Raw genomic sequence first — 18,869 nt, forward strand, 5'->3', positions numbered from 1 at the left:
GCGGCGGAAAGTTGGGGGCCGGAGCCTGGAGGCGCCGGGCGCACCACCCCGCGCCCGTGTCCGCGCCTCATGAATATGCATGAGCCGCCTCCCTCCCTCCGTGACGTCACGGGCCGTCCCGGGGTGAGCGCCGGAGCCGCTCGGGGTCCGCGCCAGTGAGCGCGGCTGTTGCCTTGCGAGCGAGCGGGCGCGGAACGAGCGCGGAGGGAGCGAGCGAGCGAGCGGGGACCGAGGGCCGCGGAGGCCGGGCGCGGCGGCAGCAGAGGCGGCCCGCGGCGCGCAGAGCTCGGGGAGACGAAGCCGGCGCGGGCGGCGGCGGCGGCTCGTGTCTGCGGCGAGGATGCTGCCGGGGAGGCTGTGCCTGGTGCCGCTCCTGCTGGCGCTGGGCGTGGGGAGCGGCGGCGACAGCGACAGCGACCGCGGCGGGGGCGGCCGGCGGCGCCGCCTCCTCCTCGCCAACAAAGGTGGGTGCTGGGGAACTTTCCTCTTCTCGGAGAGGGAGGGAGGCCGGCCGCCCCGGGGACCCCGGGCTCGGGCTGGGTCCGCTCCCGCTCCCGTGTCGCAGCTCCCCCCCCCCCACCACCACCACGACCCCCTCCAGGAAGGAAGTCAGCGCCCCGGGCCGCGCACGCCACGGGGTCCCGGCCCAACCCCTGGGCGGGGTCCAGCAGCCTACTGGAGAGAGGTCTAGGGAGTGCGGAGAACTTTGGGGGGCCCTGGGTGCCTGGCTGAGGGACGGCTGGAGCCGGGCTGGGCGCTGCGGCGCGGAGAAGCAGGTGTCTGCTGGGGCCCGAGGGGCCAGCTAAGCTGCGGCCGACCCCTAGCTCGAGGATGGAGGGGAAACTTGGAGGCTCCGGGGACGCCTCCCCGCCACCCCCGGCCCTCGGCGCGCGCGCCCGCGGCGCGGCTCCCAGTCCCCTGGGAATGCGTGTGCTCCCGGTGGGCCGCGGAGTCCCGAAGAAGCGCGCCCGGCGACGGTCCCCACGGGCGCTCTCGCTCGTCCGTGCTCCCCAGGTCCGAGTTGCTCAGCCTGGTGCCACGCCCCGGTCTGCCCAGTTGGCTGGAAGATCTTGACCTCCCCATCTTTCCCAGTCGGAAGGAAGCTGGATCCCGGGGAGCGCTGGCGCGGTCGTGGCGTGGGGGTGGGGGGTCTGAAGCTGGGGAGCCCCGGGCTTCCACAGCTTGCCTGGGAGCGCTAGCAGCGCGGGCTGCGGCGGGGGCGACGGTCACGTGCTGGCAGGAGGTTTGGAGGCTTCGGGGAAAGCTGAGCCCCGGGCGGGGAGGGTAGTGGTGGTGGTGGGCGCAGGGGAAGTTGAGGCAGAACCAGTCTGGAGCGCTAAGCTTCATGGTAACTTGTTGATTCTCCGAGCTGGTGACAAGGAGGGCGTGCTTGGGTCTCCAAGCTGTGGCTAAACTGCCGGTGATGACCGCTGGGTTATGTAGTCCTTGAAATCTAGCCTGGAGATTAGCCCAGGACCAAAGGTCCTGAACTTGTATGGTGGGGGGCGGGGATGTCTCAAATAGTGACATCCCGATTTGGAGGCGACCTTTGACTTACAGCTTACTCGCAGCGCAGGGCAGGCAAGCGGATCAGATTGAGATGTTCTCGGCGGAGAGATGGAGAAATGCCTATTTTATAACTTGCAAGTGATAATTTTGTGAAGAAGGGAGAAGTTTCTCCTTAATTTCTTCAATGTTAAAAATTTGGAAAGGTTTTATAAACCAGGATTTTATTTCTTTAGAGCACCCCCGCCCCAATCCAGCAGTCCTTGAAGGCAGATTCTTTTTTTTGGAAAGAGAAACTCGTTATGAAAAATGTCTTAAACATGGTCTGGTAAAGAAGTCGCTGACCTTAGTGGACCGACCTGAGACTGTGACGTACTGATGAAAATAACGTATATAAAAAAAAGAACTTACAAACCATTTGCCCTCCTCTAATTTAGACACTATTCAGTAGGGAAATTACTATTTTTTTATTTGAGATTTTTCCTTCACATTGTAGCAAAGAAAATGCCATGTTTATAAGCAGATGTCGACCAACAGGGTAGCGAGCTCACAGCAAGTGAAGATCAGGGAATTTACTGAGTTCTTGGGTCAAAATGAAAAACTGGGAAGAGAAAATGCCCCCCAAAAAATGAAAGAAAGGGAAAAGAAAAGAATACGTGCTTTCTATGATCCTATTGACTTCAACAAATTGTGTGCATTTTTACCAAGACCTTTGTCGCCTTCATTTAGAACATATACATGTCGTAGGTAAAGCCAGCCTGTTTTGCCTTCTTAGTGTAAAAAGTTTACTGGTCTTGGGAATGAGCTCCTGTCTGAATTTCCTGTTTTGGCTTCTTTCCTCTTCCAACCACTAGAGGGCTGCAAAGAGCACCATTTGCTGACTTAAAAAATACAAATGTGTAATATTTGATCACAACAGAGACATTTATTATGACACTTTAGTTGATATTTACAGGAAAGACTTTCTTATTACAGTGCACTTTCATTTTATGTTTCTGAATCATATAATCCCTGAAGAAGGTTTGGAACAATAAAGCAATATGCTTTTTCTATTGAATGCACCCTGCCTCTCTGGCTTTGCTTTTTTTTTTTTTAGGGTTCCTATCATTGCATTTCCCTCACTGAAAACAGAGAAGGGTCAGGAAGGCCCACGAGGAAGATTTAACACTGAAATAGCGTTCTTCCTCCATGCACTTTCGTGTGGTGTGTAGAAGCTAGGGGATGTACATCAGGCTGCCTGGCAGAGTGTCATGCGCCCTCCAGACAACTGTCTGGAAGTGAGCAAGCACAGCTTCGGGCTCTTGTAAGATGTCATGTCTGTGCTGCACAGCGTGTTCTGCCTTCATGTTCCTTGCTTCTTGCTGTAGGCGATCCAGCATCTAATCCTTGATCATTTGGGGTTTTCACAGAACCTTGCACTTTCAGTGCAAACATATTCCAGTTTCAGAAATTGTACAGTGGCCAGGCAGTTATAACCCCTTCTCTTCTCCCACCTGGGCCATGGCTGTTCAATAAAAGTAAACTCTTCTTGGATTCCTTGAAAGGACTAAACTATACACACTGCGCATTCTCTGTGAGTAAAGCTGGGAAGGTATTTGTAACCTAGAAATTTCTGGGGCAGAGATAGACATGCCTTCTCCAAGGGAAATAAGACCATGTGATCTAGATAAGCATCTGAAGGGTTGTGCTATAAAGCTGACAAAATGCCAGTGGTCTCACAATCTCGAAAACTCAGTATACAGTCTCTCTTCTCTTCCCAGCCTCCAGGGATGGAATTCAGAACAGTTCTTGAGCATAGACTGTCAGTATACCTCTCCTCCAGTGTGCCCTGAACCTGGCCCAGTGCTCTGTGGGATTTAGTGCAAATAACATCAGATACTGAACCTTCACTTTAAAAAAAAAATAAATGAGCTTTTGATTTATTTGTGGAGAAAAGGTTTTTGTGTGGAAATTTTAAGAGAGAAGCTAAAGACAAGATTAATCGAAAGTTATCATACTAAGTGTTAGGGATACAGGCAAGGGAGATGGGGCAATCGAGAGGGGAGCAGTGGTAGAGCTATGTCAATGGTGGCACAGTCGTTGTAACTGCAGGGCGCACAGGCCCTCCTCAGCACGTAACAGGTGCTAGGATAATCCAAACACACGGGCTGTCTCTAACTATTATTGTACATACTGGGTCCATTGTTAGCACATCTCATACGTGAACATGCTGAGCCTGGATAGAACACAAGTCTTGCCCAGCGCATAGGCTAGAACATGTGGCACTGTGCTGGGAATAAAAAGGGCTTCCACACTCATGTCCTTATTTGACAGCTATCCTCCCATCTACATTTAAAAGAAGATCTAGAGGCATTGAGGAAGCTGAACTGCTTGTGCCTCCAAACTATCCAGGAGTCTGCTGTGGTTCTGCTCATAGCAGTGTGAAGGTCCAGGCTGGCGTGTAAAGGGGGACTGTGTGTGAGGTGAGGGAAACAGGCCTTGCTTTCATCTGCAGAAACCAGAGTTCTTGCTCAGAGGAGCAGTCTCATTCTCCCACTGGTCCAGAAACCATTCTTTTTTTAAAAAAATAAAAATTGAATTTAATTTTTAAATGTTATACTCTTATATCCTCTCTCCCATGCTCACATTTCCAAAATCCAGAGCCTAAAGACATCTCACCACTATATCACAAACCATTCTTGAATATTCCAGATTGCTCACTGCAAGACCTCATAGGGCAAAGGTGGTGTGAAATTGTGTGGTGAGAATTGTCCTTAATCATTTTGGGCAAATTGCAGGTGCTGTTTCCCCAACTGAAAAAAAAAAGGGCCAATAAGCTCTCAGCATTGCATTTTGGACATACTTTGACCTGCAGAAACTCCTCTTCAGAAACTCCTGCTGGCCCAGGACCCAGTTCCTGGTCAGCAAGTGCTCTTTCCATGCCCTGGACCTTCTTATCCTCTGGACAGAAGGTTATCTTCCTCAGTTTACTTCCTGTTACTCAAGGTGGGTTCAGACGTGGACATGGCCTTCCCTGGAAATCTTCCTAAGCTGGTGCCTTGCAGAAGGTGATGACTGTGGCAGTTATTTCTCCTTTCTGGAAAAAAATACCTAGGCAGCAGCAGCCAAGGAAGGAAAGGGTTTATTTCAGCTTCCAGGTTTGAGGGGAAGTCTCTCATGACGGGACACAGGGCACAATCAGGAGGCTGGGATCTCATCCAGACAAGGTGGATAGCAACGAGTACTTCTTCATGCTCTGCTGACTTCCTCCTCTTTATGTAGTCTAGGAGCCCAGCCCATGGGATTATGCTGCCCACAGGGGGGTGGTTCCCAATTCAACTAACCTAAGCTAGAGAAGTTCTCATAGACATGTCCATAGATTTGTTTCCGTGGTAATTCTAAATCCTGTCAATTTGACAGCCAGAGATTAACCATCACACTCATCCTTTTAGCATGCCTGTGTTTCCTTGCCTGACTCTAGTACTGTTCTGTGATTCCCTCAAGCCGGGCCCTCTTCCCAGCTCTGCTGTATCTCTAGGGATGGCCTGTCGATACGAGATCGACAGCCAGCAGTATTTGGTTTAGTGAACATACATGTTTGAAACCTTGGGTGCTAGCAGTGTTTTGTTTTTTTTTTTTTACATAGACATTTCACCTATTTTCCCTGTCTTGTACCAAGTTAAACTAGTTGCCAGAGAAACTTGGGTTCATTCTTGGCTCTGTTGCTTCTTCACTAGCTGATCTTGGGCATGTTAGTTTGAGCATCAGTCTCCTCATTTCCACAGTGGGGGTACAGAGCTCTCCTGCTTATCAGGATAGTGCTAGGAAAGCACTCCCTCAGTTGGGGGTGTGCCGTACAATGAGCATAATTACTGGGCACTAGAACTCCTAGCCACAGTGTCACAGTGACATTCCCCTTTCCTCCTAGGAAGTTCAGTAGTTTTGTTCATATGTTCTGTTTTCATCCTTGTCCCTCCATCTCTCTCTCTCTTTTTTTTTTCTTCTGAATGTGGATGTGGCTGTGTGGGCAGACATCACATATAAATATTTGGCTTACTTTGTGAAAACATCTGCTTCTTTCATTGGTCTGTGTATGCTTTTGAAACCAGGACCCCATCTCATTCATCTCAACCAGCCAGCCTGAAGCTTAATGCAGGCCAGCTCAGAATAAGAGAGAGTAGGTTTTGATGTAGACACAAATAAACAAGAGGGTCTACATGTGCCAGCTCCAGAGGTATTGGAGCTTCTAGTCCCTGGGCTATAAAGAAGGATCGCCTGGCCTGCCCAGTTAGTGCTTGCCTCCTATCCTGCTGTCTCAGAGACATGGGGGGGGTATGTTCTATTATGACATTTACACATTTGAGGTGATTGATGTTTATATGCATAAGGAATAACCCAAGCTAGGATGACAAAATACTAGCTTGACACACTATGTTATTTTTTGTTGTTGTTGCTGTTATGTCACCCAACTGGACTCTGTGGCAGTGCTTCCATGGGCAAAAGTAGGTTTTGGGAAGGACCATGGGGAGCATTGAGCTTGGGGAGAACACTAAGCTGCAATTACCGGTGCTGCATAGGGCACAGGACTGAGTTATGTGAGCTGTGGACATCACAGGCAGGAGGCAGGAGGGGTCAGTGGTCAGAAGAGAATGCCCTTTGTGGGAAGTAGGCCAATACAAACATACCCTGAGCCTTATTCTTTAGCCTAATCATTAGTGGTGGTTACTCTCCTATAATTCTCTAAGATCACAAAGATAAAGAAAATTTCACTCTATGACATAAACTTACACACGTGAAATGAATTTATAATTATAGAGCTTGGAAATTTATAGGAAAATGCTATGTTGTGATTGAAAGACCCCAAAGTCTTATAAGAGAAAAGTTGACAGGATTAGGAGAAGCCAGGGGAGTTTTATCCAATGAAAGGGGTCTTGAGGGGTAAATAGTCATTGGGTAAATGGATGGGAGAAAGGATAGGACAGGTCAGTGCAAGATGTTAAGAATGCCCATGCCTGGTGCACAAGCAGGCAATATTAATTCTATTTCTGTGTAGACCCCAAGCTAATGAAACAGTGAATGCTTATTGAATGCATGCCGTCTGCCAGACAGTATCTTGAAGCTCTTCACATATGCCACTTGGTTTAATCCTCATCCCAACTGTAAGAGGAAGACCGGGAGGCTCCAAGTAGGAATGTAACTTGCTCAAAGTCTCACAGCTTAGAGATGGCACTTCCAAATTCAGAACATTGTGATTGACATGAATTCCCCACCTCAAGTGACTCCCTGAGCAGCATGATTTGATGTTGGCTTGAGGAAGGGGCTGAGGGAGGTGAGAGAGGCTCTACTGGCCCCAAAGGCAACTCTTCACTCTCTGGGAAAAAAAAAAATGGTTGAGTTTGACTTCAAAATTACTCCATGAGTCACGTTTTCTGGAAGCCTCACTCTTGGAATGCCTGCTTGATTGCGAGTGAGCCTGATCTGCCTCCTCTTGTCCAGGCATCCTGAAGCCCCTCAGCCTCCTGCTGCCCGTGGCCTTGAGCAGAGAAGGCAGTTAGCTTCCTGGGTGGTGTGTGGATGAGTGTCCTGCACCAGAAAGACTGTGCAGCTGGTTGGCTTCCTGGGATGCTGGTCTTTTGGGGTATATCTGTACACCCCCCATGACTCCCCTGAACCAGGCAGTTAATAAAGGACACCACAAATGGATGGGCGCTGGGAGAATGAGAAAGGGCGCTTGCCAGCCTTTGCGACAAGAGTGGGAGGAGGTGGTTCAGAAGGGGAAGCAGGCCCTGCAAGCTGGTTGGTGTGCTTTTTTTTTTTCCTTTCTGTGTACTTGAGGATGGCCTTGAACTACTGATCCTTCAGCTTCCACCTCTTGAGTGCTGAAATTATAGGCATGCGCTTCCATACCTAACAGTCTGCTCGGCTGTGAACGTCATGTCAGGAGTTTATGTGTGTCCCTTATGCTTTTCATGAATACTCATTTCACAGATTGGCATACAAGCATCACAGGAAATGCAATCCAATGTCTGGGAGGAATTCTGTCTGGCCAGCCATGTGACCTCTAGGATGATGGCCACCTGAAGCTCATGCTTCTCCCCACTGAGGCGTTTTCTAACTGCACTTTGTCTCTAAGACTTCCTCAGGCCCTTGTTTGTTCCTGTTCCCTTCCCTCTGCTCACGCCTGCTGCCTTGACCATTGCTTGTTTTCTTCTGTGTGACTAGATAGGTGAGCTGGGTAAATGACAGCCTTCCTGGCCTCAGTTTCTTTACATAAAAAATGAGGATTATGGGCTGGAGAGATGGCTTAGCGGTTAAGCGCTTGCCTGTGAAGCCTAAGGACCCTGGTTCGAGGCTCGGTTCCCCAGGTCCCACGTTAGCCAGATGCACAAGGGGGCGCACGCGTCTGGAGTTCGTTTGCAGTGGCTGGAAGCCCTGGCGCGCCCATTCTATCTCTCTCCCTCTATCTGTCTTTCTCCCTGTGTCTGTCGCTCTCAAATAAATAAAAAATGAACAAAAAAAATATTAAAAAAAATGAGGATTATAAAGACGTATGCCTTACTGTTTGCTTATGAGAATTAATATCTATAAGCACCCAGAATAGTGCTCAGCACATAGTAAGTCCTGGAAAGAAGTAGACACTTAATATTTGGAAAGTCCATTGGGAGAAGATTGAGTTAAAGGCAAACACATCAACAGGCTTTTATGCTAGCTTTCTAACCTGTAAGCCCGTTTCACTCATCCAAAATTTACTTATTGTCTGTCTCTTCTTAAAATGCTCCAGGGTGCCACCAGCCCCATGTATCTCCACCAAAGCTCTCGTGTTCCCTCTGACACTCTCCTTCTTGACTCCATTTAATGAAAGGAATCCTTCACATTTTTCATCTCTCCATGCCCATCACCCCTGACTTCCATTATGTCCCTTTGGTTTTATCTGGAAAGATCTAGAACCTGTCCTTACTCCCATCAGCACTTCTTTGCTCCTCCTTGTGAATCTCTCTTGGAATTGAAGTTATGTTCACCTTTTTGATCCCTCCCCACCCTCCTCATCATCACCTGCTTTCAGCATGCTAGCATGAATGTCATTTTACCCAACCTACAAGGAATTCCCACCGTCATTATTTCCATCTTTCTTTGGTCCCAGGGTCTTGAGAAGCAATTGCTTCCACTCACAGCTTACTGCTTGTGATCCCCATAATTCAAATAGCCCCTCATAATCCTAAGATTTCTGTATCCACAGGCACTGGAGTCTTTGGCTTCAGCACCTGCAGTCATGATTTTTTTTTATTTTACCATAATCCATACTCATTGTCCCAGGGGTGCACCAAAGCCTCTGAAACTTCTATCTCCTTCCTCTCCACCAATAAATTGATAAGGAGCTCATACATCCCCAGAGCAAAGGCCAGGGCAGGAGGGATCTATAGAGAACCTGTGATGTCACTCGACACCAAAATGCCCTCTGGAGCCAGAATGCACAGGCCTGACCACCTGCTGACAAACTTTCCCAGAAGCCCCAGTTCTCTTGACAGGTTCAACACTAGAAAGCTGGCATAAAAGCCTGTTGATGTATTTGCCTTTGACTTACTCGTCTCTCAATGAAATTTCCAAATTAAATGCTTCCTTCTTTCCAGAACTTCTGTGTGCTGAACACTGTTTGGGGTGTTTTATAGATATTAATTCTCTCATATTAATTAGCTCTCATATTAATTAGCTCTCATAGCCAAACAGTAAGGCATATGTCTTTATAATCTTCATTTTTTATGTAAGGAAACTGGTCCAGGAAGGCTAAGCCATTTATCCAGCTCACCTATCTAGTTACACAGCAGGCCTGCGATTTGAACCCACACTCTAGTTTCATAGTCTACCTCTAATCCACTGTACCAGCGACTCTCAGCCATGGGTGCACAACAGAGCCACTCACTTCTACAGATGATTCAGGATGATGGAAACCACATACCAAGATGTGGGAAGGACTTGTGCCCTGAAGATGCCATGGGAACTTGAACTGGGGGAGGCTGTAATGCTGCTTCTGGGAATGCTTAATTGCCTAAGCTTGGACTTACTTCTTTGGAACTAGTGCATTGAATGGTCATGTGGAGATTATTGATTTAAAGAAACACTACACATCACTTTTGTGTCTTTTGCCACTTTGTATTTCCATGATGTCTGTTTTATGTTGTGGATAAATAGTAAGCCTTCACTCAGGTTTCACTAGAAAACTACTGTGAGGTGCCAAGGAGAGGCCTCAGCTCAGTGGTTTGACTCTACTGATCAGCTTCAATATGCAGGGTCAGCCACTCACAGCCTCTGAGTATCTGCTTTACCATAGGCAGGAATGTCTCATGACTTCTCCCTCCCCCACCCAAGAAACTTTATATATGCAGAGTGGTGGTTCTGCATGTCCTTAGAAGGGAGAAAATGCCTAAGAAAATAAAGTGATAATTTTTAATAAATTTCTCTTGAGAGTTTGGGACTCCAAACCCCAAACCAAGTCTTATATCTTTCTCTATCTTGTCTTACAGACTAAGCTTATTATATTTCGTGAAGTTTGAATTTAGCACAGAGTCGCTCCCCAGTTCTTTGATGTATAAAGCCTGCATGTTTCACACATTTGGTGGTCACCATTGTTGCAGTCATGTTCGTAGAATATGTTGCTAGTAGAAATCACCCAACCAAGAGCAGTTTATGAAAAAAAGAGGTTTATTTTGGCTTACAGACTCAAGGGGGAGCTCCATCATGGCAGGGGAAAATGATGGCATGAGAAGCAGGTGGACATCACCTCCTGGCCAACATCAGGTAGACAACAGGAACAGGAGAATGTGCTAAACACTGGCAAGGGGAAACTGGCTATAATATCCATAAGCCCGCCCCCAACAATACATTGTCTCCAGGACACATTAATTCCCAGATCTTCATCAGCTGGTAACCTAGCATTCAGAACACCCAAGTTTATGGGGACACCTGAATCAAACCACCACACCATGGTTATGCACTGAATGCAGCAGTTGCAGGCCCATAAATTTTCAGGAAGAACCAGTAAAAACTGTTAATACGATGTCAAATTGATGCGTCCATTTTCCAATTTTCATGGATAACTGCATTGCAGCAAATTAATTAAAATAGATAAATGTTAATCTAATGCATGTCTCCTTGTAATTAATGAAATAGAACCATTACAGGAGCATTTGATTTATTATTTTAATTTATAAAATGCTGAATTTTTCCATAAAATTAGATATAGTAATGGGAGATGCTGACCCATATATAGCATTAGGAAAAATAATCACATTTCTATAAATTAATCACTCTCTAAAAGGATATAGTTCATTAACACCATGAACTGAAAGTGTTAGATGTAAATTAGATTAACCTTTTTAGTGACACTTCCATTTATATTGTGCATTCTCTTCAAACTCAAAGCACTTTACATATATTAATTCAATTAACCCTCCCCAGACCCTTGCTAAGTAAGTACATATATCAAAGTTGGAAGGGAGGAGAAGTGAAACCCTTCAAAAATACCATGTCCTGGTCTTAGGATGTGTTATTTATGCTTTTTCTCCTGCAGCAGTAGTTTCTCTGGACTTAGATGACTCAGGAACAGAGGTAGGTATTCATGCTCTCACTTATGCTGCTGGGAAACATTTAACATTCTACTCCAAACCCGAAGGTAAAGATGCTTCTTTGCCTCACACTTGGGCCAAACGCCGTAAGGAAACTTATGCTTTTTTTTGACTAAAATGCATCCCATCAATTTCACATTTGGTGGGTGGAGGACAGGCCTTTTCAAGTGTGTGGAGGTGGCTAGATTTCCATGGTCCACTTGGGTATCCAGAGGCCAAGAAGTCCACTTGCTCCCTCTGGGGTCAGCTGTTGGCCTAACATCATCCTCTGCACTTGACCATGTGGACTCAGAGGACTGTTGTTCCAGACCTAGAGATAGCAACAGAGAAGCGAGGAATAGCAGGGGGTGGGGGGGTGGGGCCTCAGAGCCTCAGAGCCTCTCCTCGGGTCTGCCCTGGGGAAGAACAGGATTGCTGCTCCTTCACCTGCTAGGGTAGACCTAGCAAGAGGAAAGATTCATGGCCCATGCAACCTCAAAGACTGTTTCTCAGGGGATGTTTGCAGAGTGAGGAGCTACATCTCCAGTTGTAGTATATCGCTAGGCTCACCCCATCTTCCACAAGGCCATGCCTATTTGAAGCACTGTGCCATTTCAGGGACCCTTGGAGATAGGTAGGCTGTTGGGGAGCGCAAAGGCACGGAGGATCTTGCGGGTTAGAACCTTACGAATACTCAAAGGAGGAGAATTAGCATTTCCCCAGCTTGAGTGGACATGTGTTTTGTGGCTTGAGGATATACAGGTTTATGTTCCCAACTTTTGGCCTCTTCAAGTTCTCAAAACCAAAAGCAGTGTTGAGAAGAGTTTTAGACACATGCAAATTGGGCCCCTTTGGAATGCAGTAAGTGTCACATAAGCCTGCTTTGTAACTCATGCTGCCAAACCTACTAAAGCTAATGGTTAACTCAGAGGGATGACTCACCAGTGGCTAGACATGAAATCAAGTGGGGAAGAATAATTTTAGGGTGTGGAGAATTCCACCTGCCTCTGTAGTTTGAGCTGCCTTTGATCCTGTCAGCCAGTGTACAAGGTCTGAGGAAGCCCACCTGGTGTGTTGCAGTTACCTTCTTGTTGCTGAGAGGAACACCCAATCAGAAGCCGCTTATGGGAGGAAAGGGCTTATTTCAGGCTTCTGGAGTCCAGGGGAAGCTCCATCATGGCTGAGAAAACTGGTTCACTTCCTCATGCATACATAGCAGAGGCTGTAGCCAGGGCCAGCAAGCATAAGCTGGCTGTGAACACTGAAGACCTGGACTCAAGATGTGCCCTCAGTGCTGAACCTCCTCTGGCAGGGCTCAACCTACTGGAGGCTAAGTAGGAAGTTTAATAAAAAGAACCTTAGGCTATGGGGCCATCATCCAAACCACCGCGAGGTCTAAGAATCTTACTCCCTTGTGCTTGCCAACACTTTTCAGCCTGCATGCTTGTTGCAAGTGGCCTCAGCTTCACCTCTTGATGCCACCACTTAGGAGAGATGGAGAATCAGGGTTTAGAGCCAAAAGCTGAATTAGAGCCAAATTATTACTCAGGAAAGTCAGAATGCTGGAGAATGGAGAAAGTGCTGCATGATATTTGAAGAGTTTTCTTTTTCTTTGTGGTAGTATTTTTGCTTGTGGCCATGTGGACTATCACTTAGAACGGAAAAGGAAGCTATTATCATTCATAATAAATGTGAAAAAATACTGAGACCTGAGTTGCATCCTTCCCTATCTTTCTTTTTGTTGTTCTTACTGTTTTTTTTCCTTCCTAAAGGAAAACCAATTATTTCAGTTTTATTGCACCATCATCAGAAATGTCAAGATGGCTATTTCTTGATTATTAATTTTAGAATTATATTTAAGACATCTCAGTGATTTATACTTCTTTTAATTAGAAGTCATGAATAAGGCATTTTTATTGCACTTATATCTTATTTCTCTTTTGCTCAAACTCCTGCCCCATCTCCATTCCAATCTTACAGAAGTAAAATTCAAGCTCTCCTGAGGAGGGGCACTCGAGTCACAACTGGCTAATTTTTTTTTTTTTTTTTTTTTTTTACATTATGAGCTTTTATATGAGAACAAAGAGTGTGTTGGTCATATTCCCATTGTGTTTTCCTTTTATATACCCCATTCCCTGGCCCCATTGAAGATCCTCCTATAAGTATCTACCCTTGTCCCATCACTTTGTCCCAAAGCACACAATAGGAAAGGGGTCTATGGAAGAATTGTTGCCACAGCATTTAGTATTTCTCTTGTCCCATTCTCTCCACCCTGTAGTATCTCTGCTTGCTTCCACACTCAGGATCTCTCTCTTCTTGTCCTTGGTGGCACCAAAGGCATTTCCCTTAAGTGCTTAATATACTGGAATAATAACAAGAGTCATCACCATGGTAATGATAGGATTTGTTTCTTACTCCACTGAGAAATGGGAGTGAAGATGTCTCTCAAAAATGTGCCTGTGCCCACTGATCAGAACCAGCCAGTATTATTTAAGATGAGGGCTTGTTTAAGCCACATCTTCAAACCAAGTTACCTGGTTTACTTTAAACTTAGTGGCTTCCAACATGGGAAATTTGAGGGGCCATGGCATTGCCACCAAGGCTTCCTGACACTAGGGTTCCATGCCCTACTTGCATCCTCTTCTCAAGCAGGACACAACTCTGACCTTGACACATGGTCATAGCACATGATACGTGATCTTATCTTGCAAGGTTTGGGGTGAACACAGAGTGGTAGCGTTCTAGCTGCGTGATAGACTGAGGTGCTGTAGGTAGACATGTAGGGCAGACAGGTCTCTGCTGTGCTGGTTAAACCATATATCAGGAATAACAGTTTTTGGGACTCCCCACTCCATGGATGTGCCTATGGGACATAGCTTTTATTATCTAAAAGCTAGTGGTGGGTTTTCATACACCCTTGGGGATAATGATATTACTCATGCTGAATATAGCTCTGTTGGATGTATTTTCAGACTGGGAGGCTAATAGAGGAGACACCTTGCCCTTAGCAACTTCTGTGGCTGGGGATGTAGACACATTGGTGTTCACTCTCCTGTGGTCAAAGGAAACTTTAGAAAACTTTTAACTCACTGCTTAAATGCCTAGAGAGAGTCCCTAGGAGCTAAGGGAGGCTCTGCCATCTACTGTGGGGTACATCCTTCACACCACAGAAGCATTACACGGATATGGTGCATGCAGCCTCATGCCTTTCTTTGAACACATGGCTCTGCTTTTGACTGTGACCATTTAAAGGCAGGGTAGGGTGGCTTCTCTGGAGCATTCAGCCTTTTACTCCCCAACCCAGCTGTATGTAGAACCTTGGTTTTAAACATCTGTTGTCTGTTGTGTGCTCTTCAGTGCCCTAGGAAAATTTTGTCTCTTGTCCAGTGGGCATGGTGAGGGCAGCCAGGCCTCTGTGTGTGGGCCTCACACCTCAGACAGCACTTGGTGATCCAGATTCTCCTTACTTGCTGCTATAGTTCCCTAGCTTACCAGTCTTTCCATATTCACTCCTGTTCTCCACAGCCTTTGGTGGGTCTTCCACACACATGTACACAGTGGTATGCCCTGAGCAGAATTCCTCTTGTGTTATTTTCTCACTTTCACAATAGTCTGTTGGCATACCTCAGAAGGCCTGTATTCAGTGCTACCTATTTCTGGGCTGGAAGGTTAGCTGTCTGTGGGCATAGAACAATGCGCATCCTAGTGCCTGAGAGAGAAGAGACCCCCCACACTTTCTCCTCCCACACTTTCTTCTCCCACTTCAGTTTCATCTGCAAGTTGACCCCATCTCTGTTTTACTGGGCTTCCTTGCGCTTCTGCTGCTGCATACCCTATTCAGTTGGAATCCTTCCTGTTTTGTCCTGACTGGCCCCCTAGAAGGAGCCTTCATACTATTGGCAAGTCCTCCTGGACTGTATCCTTGGGCACTTCTTGGGCTTCAGGAGGAGTCTTCCCCTCCTCTCTATGTAGTTCCTATACAGATATGTACTGTTGGCTTCCAGTAATGGTGATCATCATTGTCCAACTGAATCCCCTTCTCTAGACTGAAACTTCTAATTCCTGGGTGCCCAAATATGGTCTTAAACAGAGTAGGTTGATAGAACTTACTATAATCCATATCTTTACCCTGGTAAGGGGATATAACACTGGGCCATAGTTTTTCTTAAATACTCTCTCTTTCAGGTCCTGAGATCTATATTGCCCATCTCCTCACCACATGCATGGCATAAAAAGGCTACCAGAGCTGGAGATCAGAAGTCAGCATTCCAAGTAGGGCCTAATGGATATCACTAGCAGGAGCTGGAACACTCAGCAACGGGGATAGTAGATTTGTTGAGTGAGAGACAGTAGAAAGCTAGAGAGCCAGGGCCCTGGTCATCAGTGGCTAATGATTATGGGGGTCAATTCCTAGAATGTGTATCCTCCTTAGCAGATTAATGTAAATTACACTTGCTCTCAGTGAAGTCATACTGTCCTAAGTTCCCTGGTGCATTGTAGCTCTGAACACAGCAAACTGGGAGAATATTGTTTGTCATACGCTAATGAGAATTGAGTTGTAACCATTGGCTCCTGCACTTAACGCCTTCCCATGTTGCCGTTTGAATTCTCCTTGTTCCCATCAGTATTCTATTAAACCACAGACTGTACAAGTCCTAAGTGGATAAAGCATGTCCTGCTTTCCAAACAGGTCGTTAAAAACGATTTGCGATTTATGATATCAGATGCACACATGCATAGAGGTAAGAATGAGGTTTTTAATTGGAAAAGCTTTGTCATCAATTAAAGTGGGATGGTCATATGTGATGAGACTTGAGGATTTCTAAGCCCACAGCTAGGGCAGTAGGGGAGCAGGAGGAGGGGCTGATTTCTGGGTGAGTTGAGCTTTCCAAGTTGTGCATGTAATCCTCAGAAATGGACAAGCAGGAATCTCTCTGAAGCCAGACCTTTATTCCTGGATTGAAGGATGTACTGGCTTGTTTATCAGCACTGCAGCAACGGTACTATATGCAGGGAAATGCCCCGTTTCTCTAAGGATGTGCTGGTTCGATTATGAACATTTATATTGGTACTATGTACAGGGAAATGCCACTTTTCTCATGAAAATCTAAGTTCAGAACTTCTAAGGCTAGTGTTGAGAGAGACGTTACCTAGGGGACCATCCTCAGAAGCATTGGTTATGGGCTGTGGCTTGTGATGATGGACAGCTTTCTAGAAGTTCATATGTTGCCCATAAAACACTTCTTCCTAAGGTAGGGTTGTTCTCTAAGTAATTCTGTTGTTCCTCACATGGGCTGGGGTAAGACCCAGACAGAACCTCTCTCTTCCATAACTTGTTCAAATAGGAACAACATTATCATTGAGATAACAAGGCTGGGACTTGTATCAAACAGGTCTTACTAAGGTCTTAGGGTGTGCAGCATTTACCTCCAAATTTTCTGTATCAGTTGCCTTCCATTGCTAAACAAATGGAAGGAAAGTGTTTATATCAGCTTTCAGTTTCCAGGGGAAGTTTAGTCATGGCATGACAAGAGCAGCAGCTGTTGTCATGTCTTGTCATATCAGCTAGGACAAGCAGCATGAGTGAGCCAGCTAGCTTTGCCAAAGGGGCTTATAGCAGACAACTTCAGGTCACTGAGATTAACCTCTAGACCACGCATAGTTATGGAGGAAAGAATATTTATATCATCATTACGCCCTGCCTCATGCCACATCTCAGCAGAGGCTCATGGAACTGTGTGCAATTCATGGCCACTCTGCACTATTTTTCATGCTTTCAAAACTAATACCAGGACACAGCCATATTCAGGAACAAAATAAATTCTAACCTTAAAAAGCAGGTTCCTTCTCCAGTCATCTCTTTCCAAAAGAGTTTGCATTTCTATCATAGTATTTTCTCAGGCATTCTCTCCATTGTTTTAATGTTAAGCAGTTGGGCCATCTTCTTTAAGAACCCTAACATGTTTGACAGTAACAGCTTCAATAGCCTAAAACCAGTGCCTCTAATTTTAACTTGCTTGAGATTTTACAAATTAAAATCTTAAATCTCTCTCAGTCCAATATTGTTAGTCAAGCAAATCAGTCTATTACAAATTTAACCTTGATCAAACTCTTTGGGGCTGGCCAGCATAATGCAACCAGCCCTTATACCAGTAGCCCAGTTCCAACAAAGTCCACTGCAGTCTTTCCTTCCCTTTAGAAAGTTCATAAGCCAAGCCTCCAAAAACAATTCTCACTGCACTAAATATTCTCAAAACTCTCATCAGAATAGTCCATAAAATTTGGCTTACCACTCCAGAAGGCATCTTCAGTTGTAAGTATCAAATCCATGTCCATTCTTCCAAAACAAAAGTTCCAAAAGACCAAAATCCACATTGTCAGATTCATCTCACCCCACTCCTGGTACCATTTTCTGTATAAGTCAGCTTCAGGTTGCTGAGATGAACCTCCAGACTAGGCACAGTTATGGAGGAAGGGATATTTATTGAAGCTTACAAATCCAGGGGATCTTCCATAATTGTAGAAGAAGTTGGCTCCTCTTAACGGACGAGGGGGGGGGAGAAAGAGAGAGAGAAAGAGAGATCGCAAACCAAAAGCCACACTATATTTCATACTTACAAAACTCCAGGAGTAACTAAGGCACTTTGCATGTCTAGATTAATGTCAAATCCACCACCACACCATAGGGCTGGACTTCCCAGTGATACCTCCTCCAGCCGTATGGCTAGACATCCAAGAAGTTTTAATAAACTCCTGAATCTATTGGGGGATCATTTATTAAAACTACCACAGGGCTGGACTATAATGCACCAAGACCTACCCCTAGTGACACTCCCTTTCCAGCAAGGTTCCACCAGCAAGGGATCAAGTATGAGGTATGAGGTATAATCACATGAGGATATGGAGGACATTTTGCTTTCAGATCATTAGAGGGTAGTTAACAGGGACTAGACAGCATCTTGTAGCCTATGACTTCTTTTTACAACATGTATTTTTATAGTGACACTGTTATTACCCTGAAAAGAAATTTCTGAACCCTATTTTCTATGAATATACATAACCTTAATTACAATGAACTATGTCTTTTTTTAAAAAAATTATTTATTTATTTATTTGAGAGCGACAGACACAGAGAGAAAGACAGATAGAGGGAGAGAGAGAGAATGGGCGCGCCAGGGCCTCCAGCCTCTGCAAACGAACTCCAGATGCGTGCGCCCCCTTGTGCATCTGGCTAACGTGGGACCTGGGGAACCGAGCCTCGAACCAGGGTCCTTAGGCTTCACAGGCAAGTGCTTAACCGCTAAGCCATTTCTCCAGCCCTGAACTATGTCTTTTGTTCATTAAATTCTAACAGTTTTTTTTAGAGAGACAGAGAATTGGTGTGCCAAACCTTAGCCACTGAAATTGAACTCCATTCACTTGCACCATCTAGTGTGCATGTATGACCTTGTGTTTGCCTCACCTTTGTGCATCTGGCTTACATGGGATCTGGAGAGAATTGAATCTGGGTCCTCAGGCTTCGCAGGCAAGCACCTTAACTGCTAAGCCATTTCTCCAGATTGAAAATACTTTTTATTAATATTTTATGTATTTGAACACATACCCAGCTATATTAAAGGAAGGAATGAGATAGAGACTTCTATGAATTCACCAATGACATGTGAATCACTGGATCCAGTAGCCACAAACAAACACATCCAGGTGTGCAGTAGATCGGTGGTGATATGACTTTTACAACTGGTGAAATGTTTCTGGTAACACTCCAAAGTAGACAAGACACCTACT

At 45.8% G+C, this 18,869-nt stretch overlaps 1 protein-coding gene across 1 annotated transcript in view; it reads left to right on the top strand.

Moving 5' to 3' along the window:
- Positions 1-340: 340 nt before the first annotated feature.
- Clstn2 (calsyntenin 2) overlaps positions 341-18,869 on the top strand; it is a 660,628-nt gene continuing 642,099 nt past the window's right edge. Inside the window, exon 1 of the mRNA XM_045136251.1 lies at positions 341-464. Within this exon, the coding sequence (XP_044992186.1) occupies positions 341-464 (124 nt within the window). The remainder of the gene's footprint in view (positions 465-18,869) is intronic.

The sequence above is a fragment of the Jaculus jaculus genome, chromosome 17, assembly GCF_020740685.1.
Source record: "Jaculus jaculus isolate mJacJac1 chromosome 17, mJacJac1.mat.Y.cur, whole genome shotgun sequence".
Classification (NCBI taxonomy): domain Eukaryota; kingdom Metazoa; phylum Chordata; class Mammalia; order Rodentia; family Dipodidae; genus Jaculus; species Jaculus jaculus.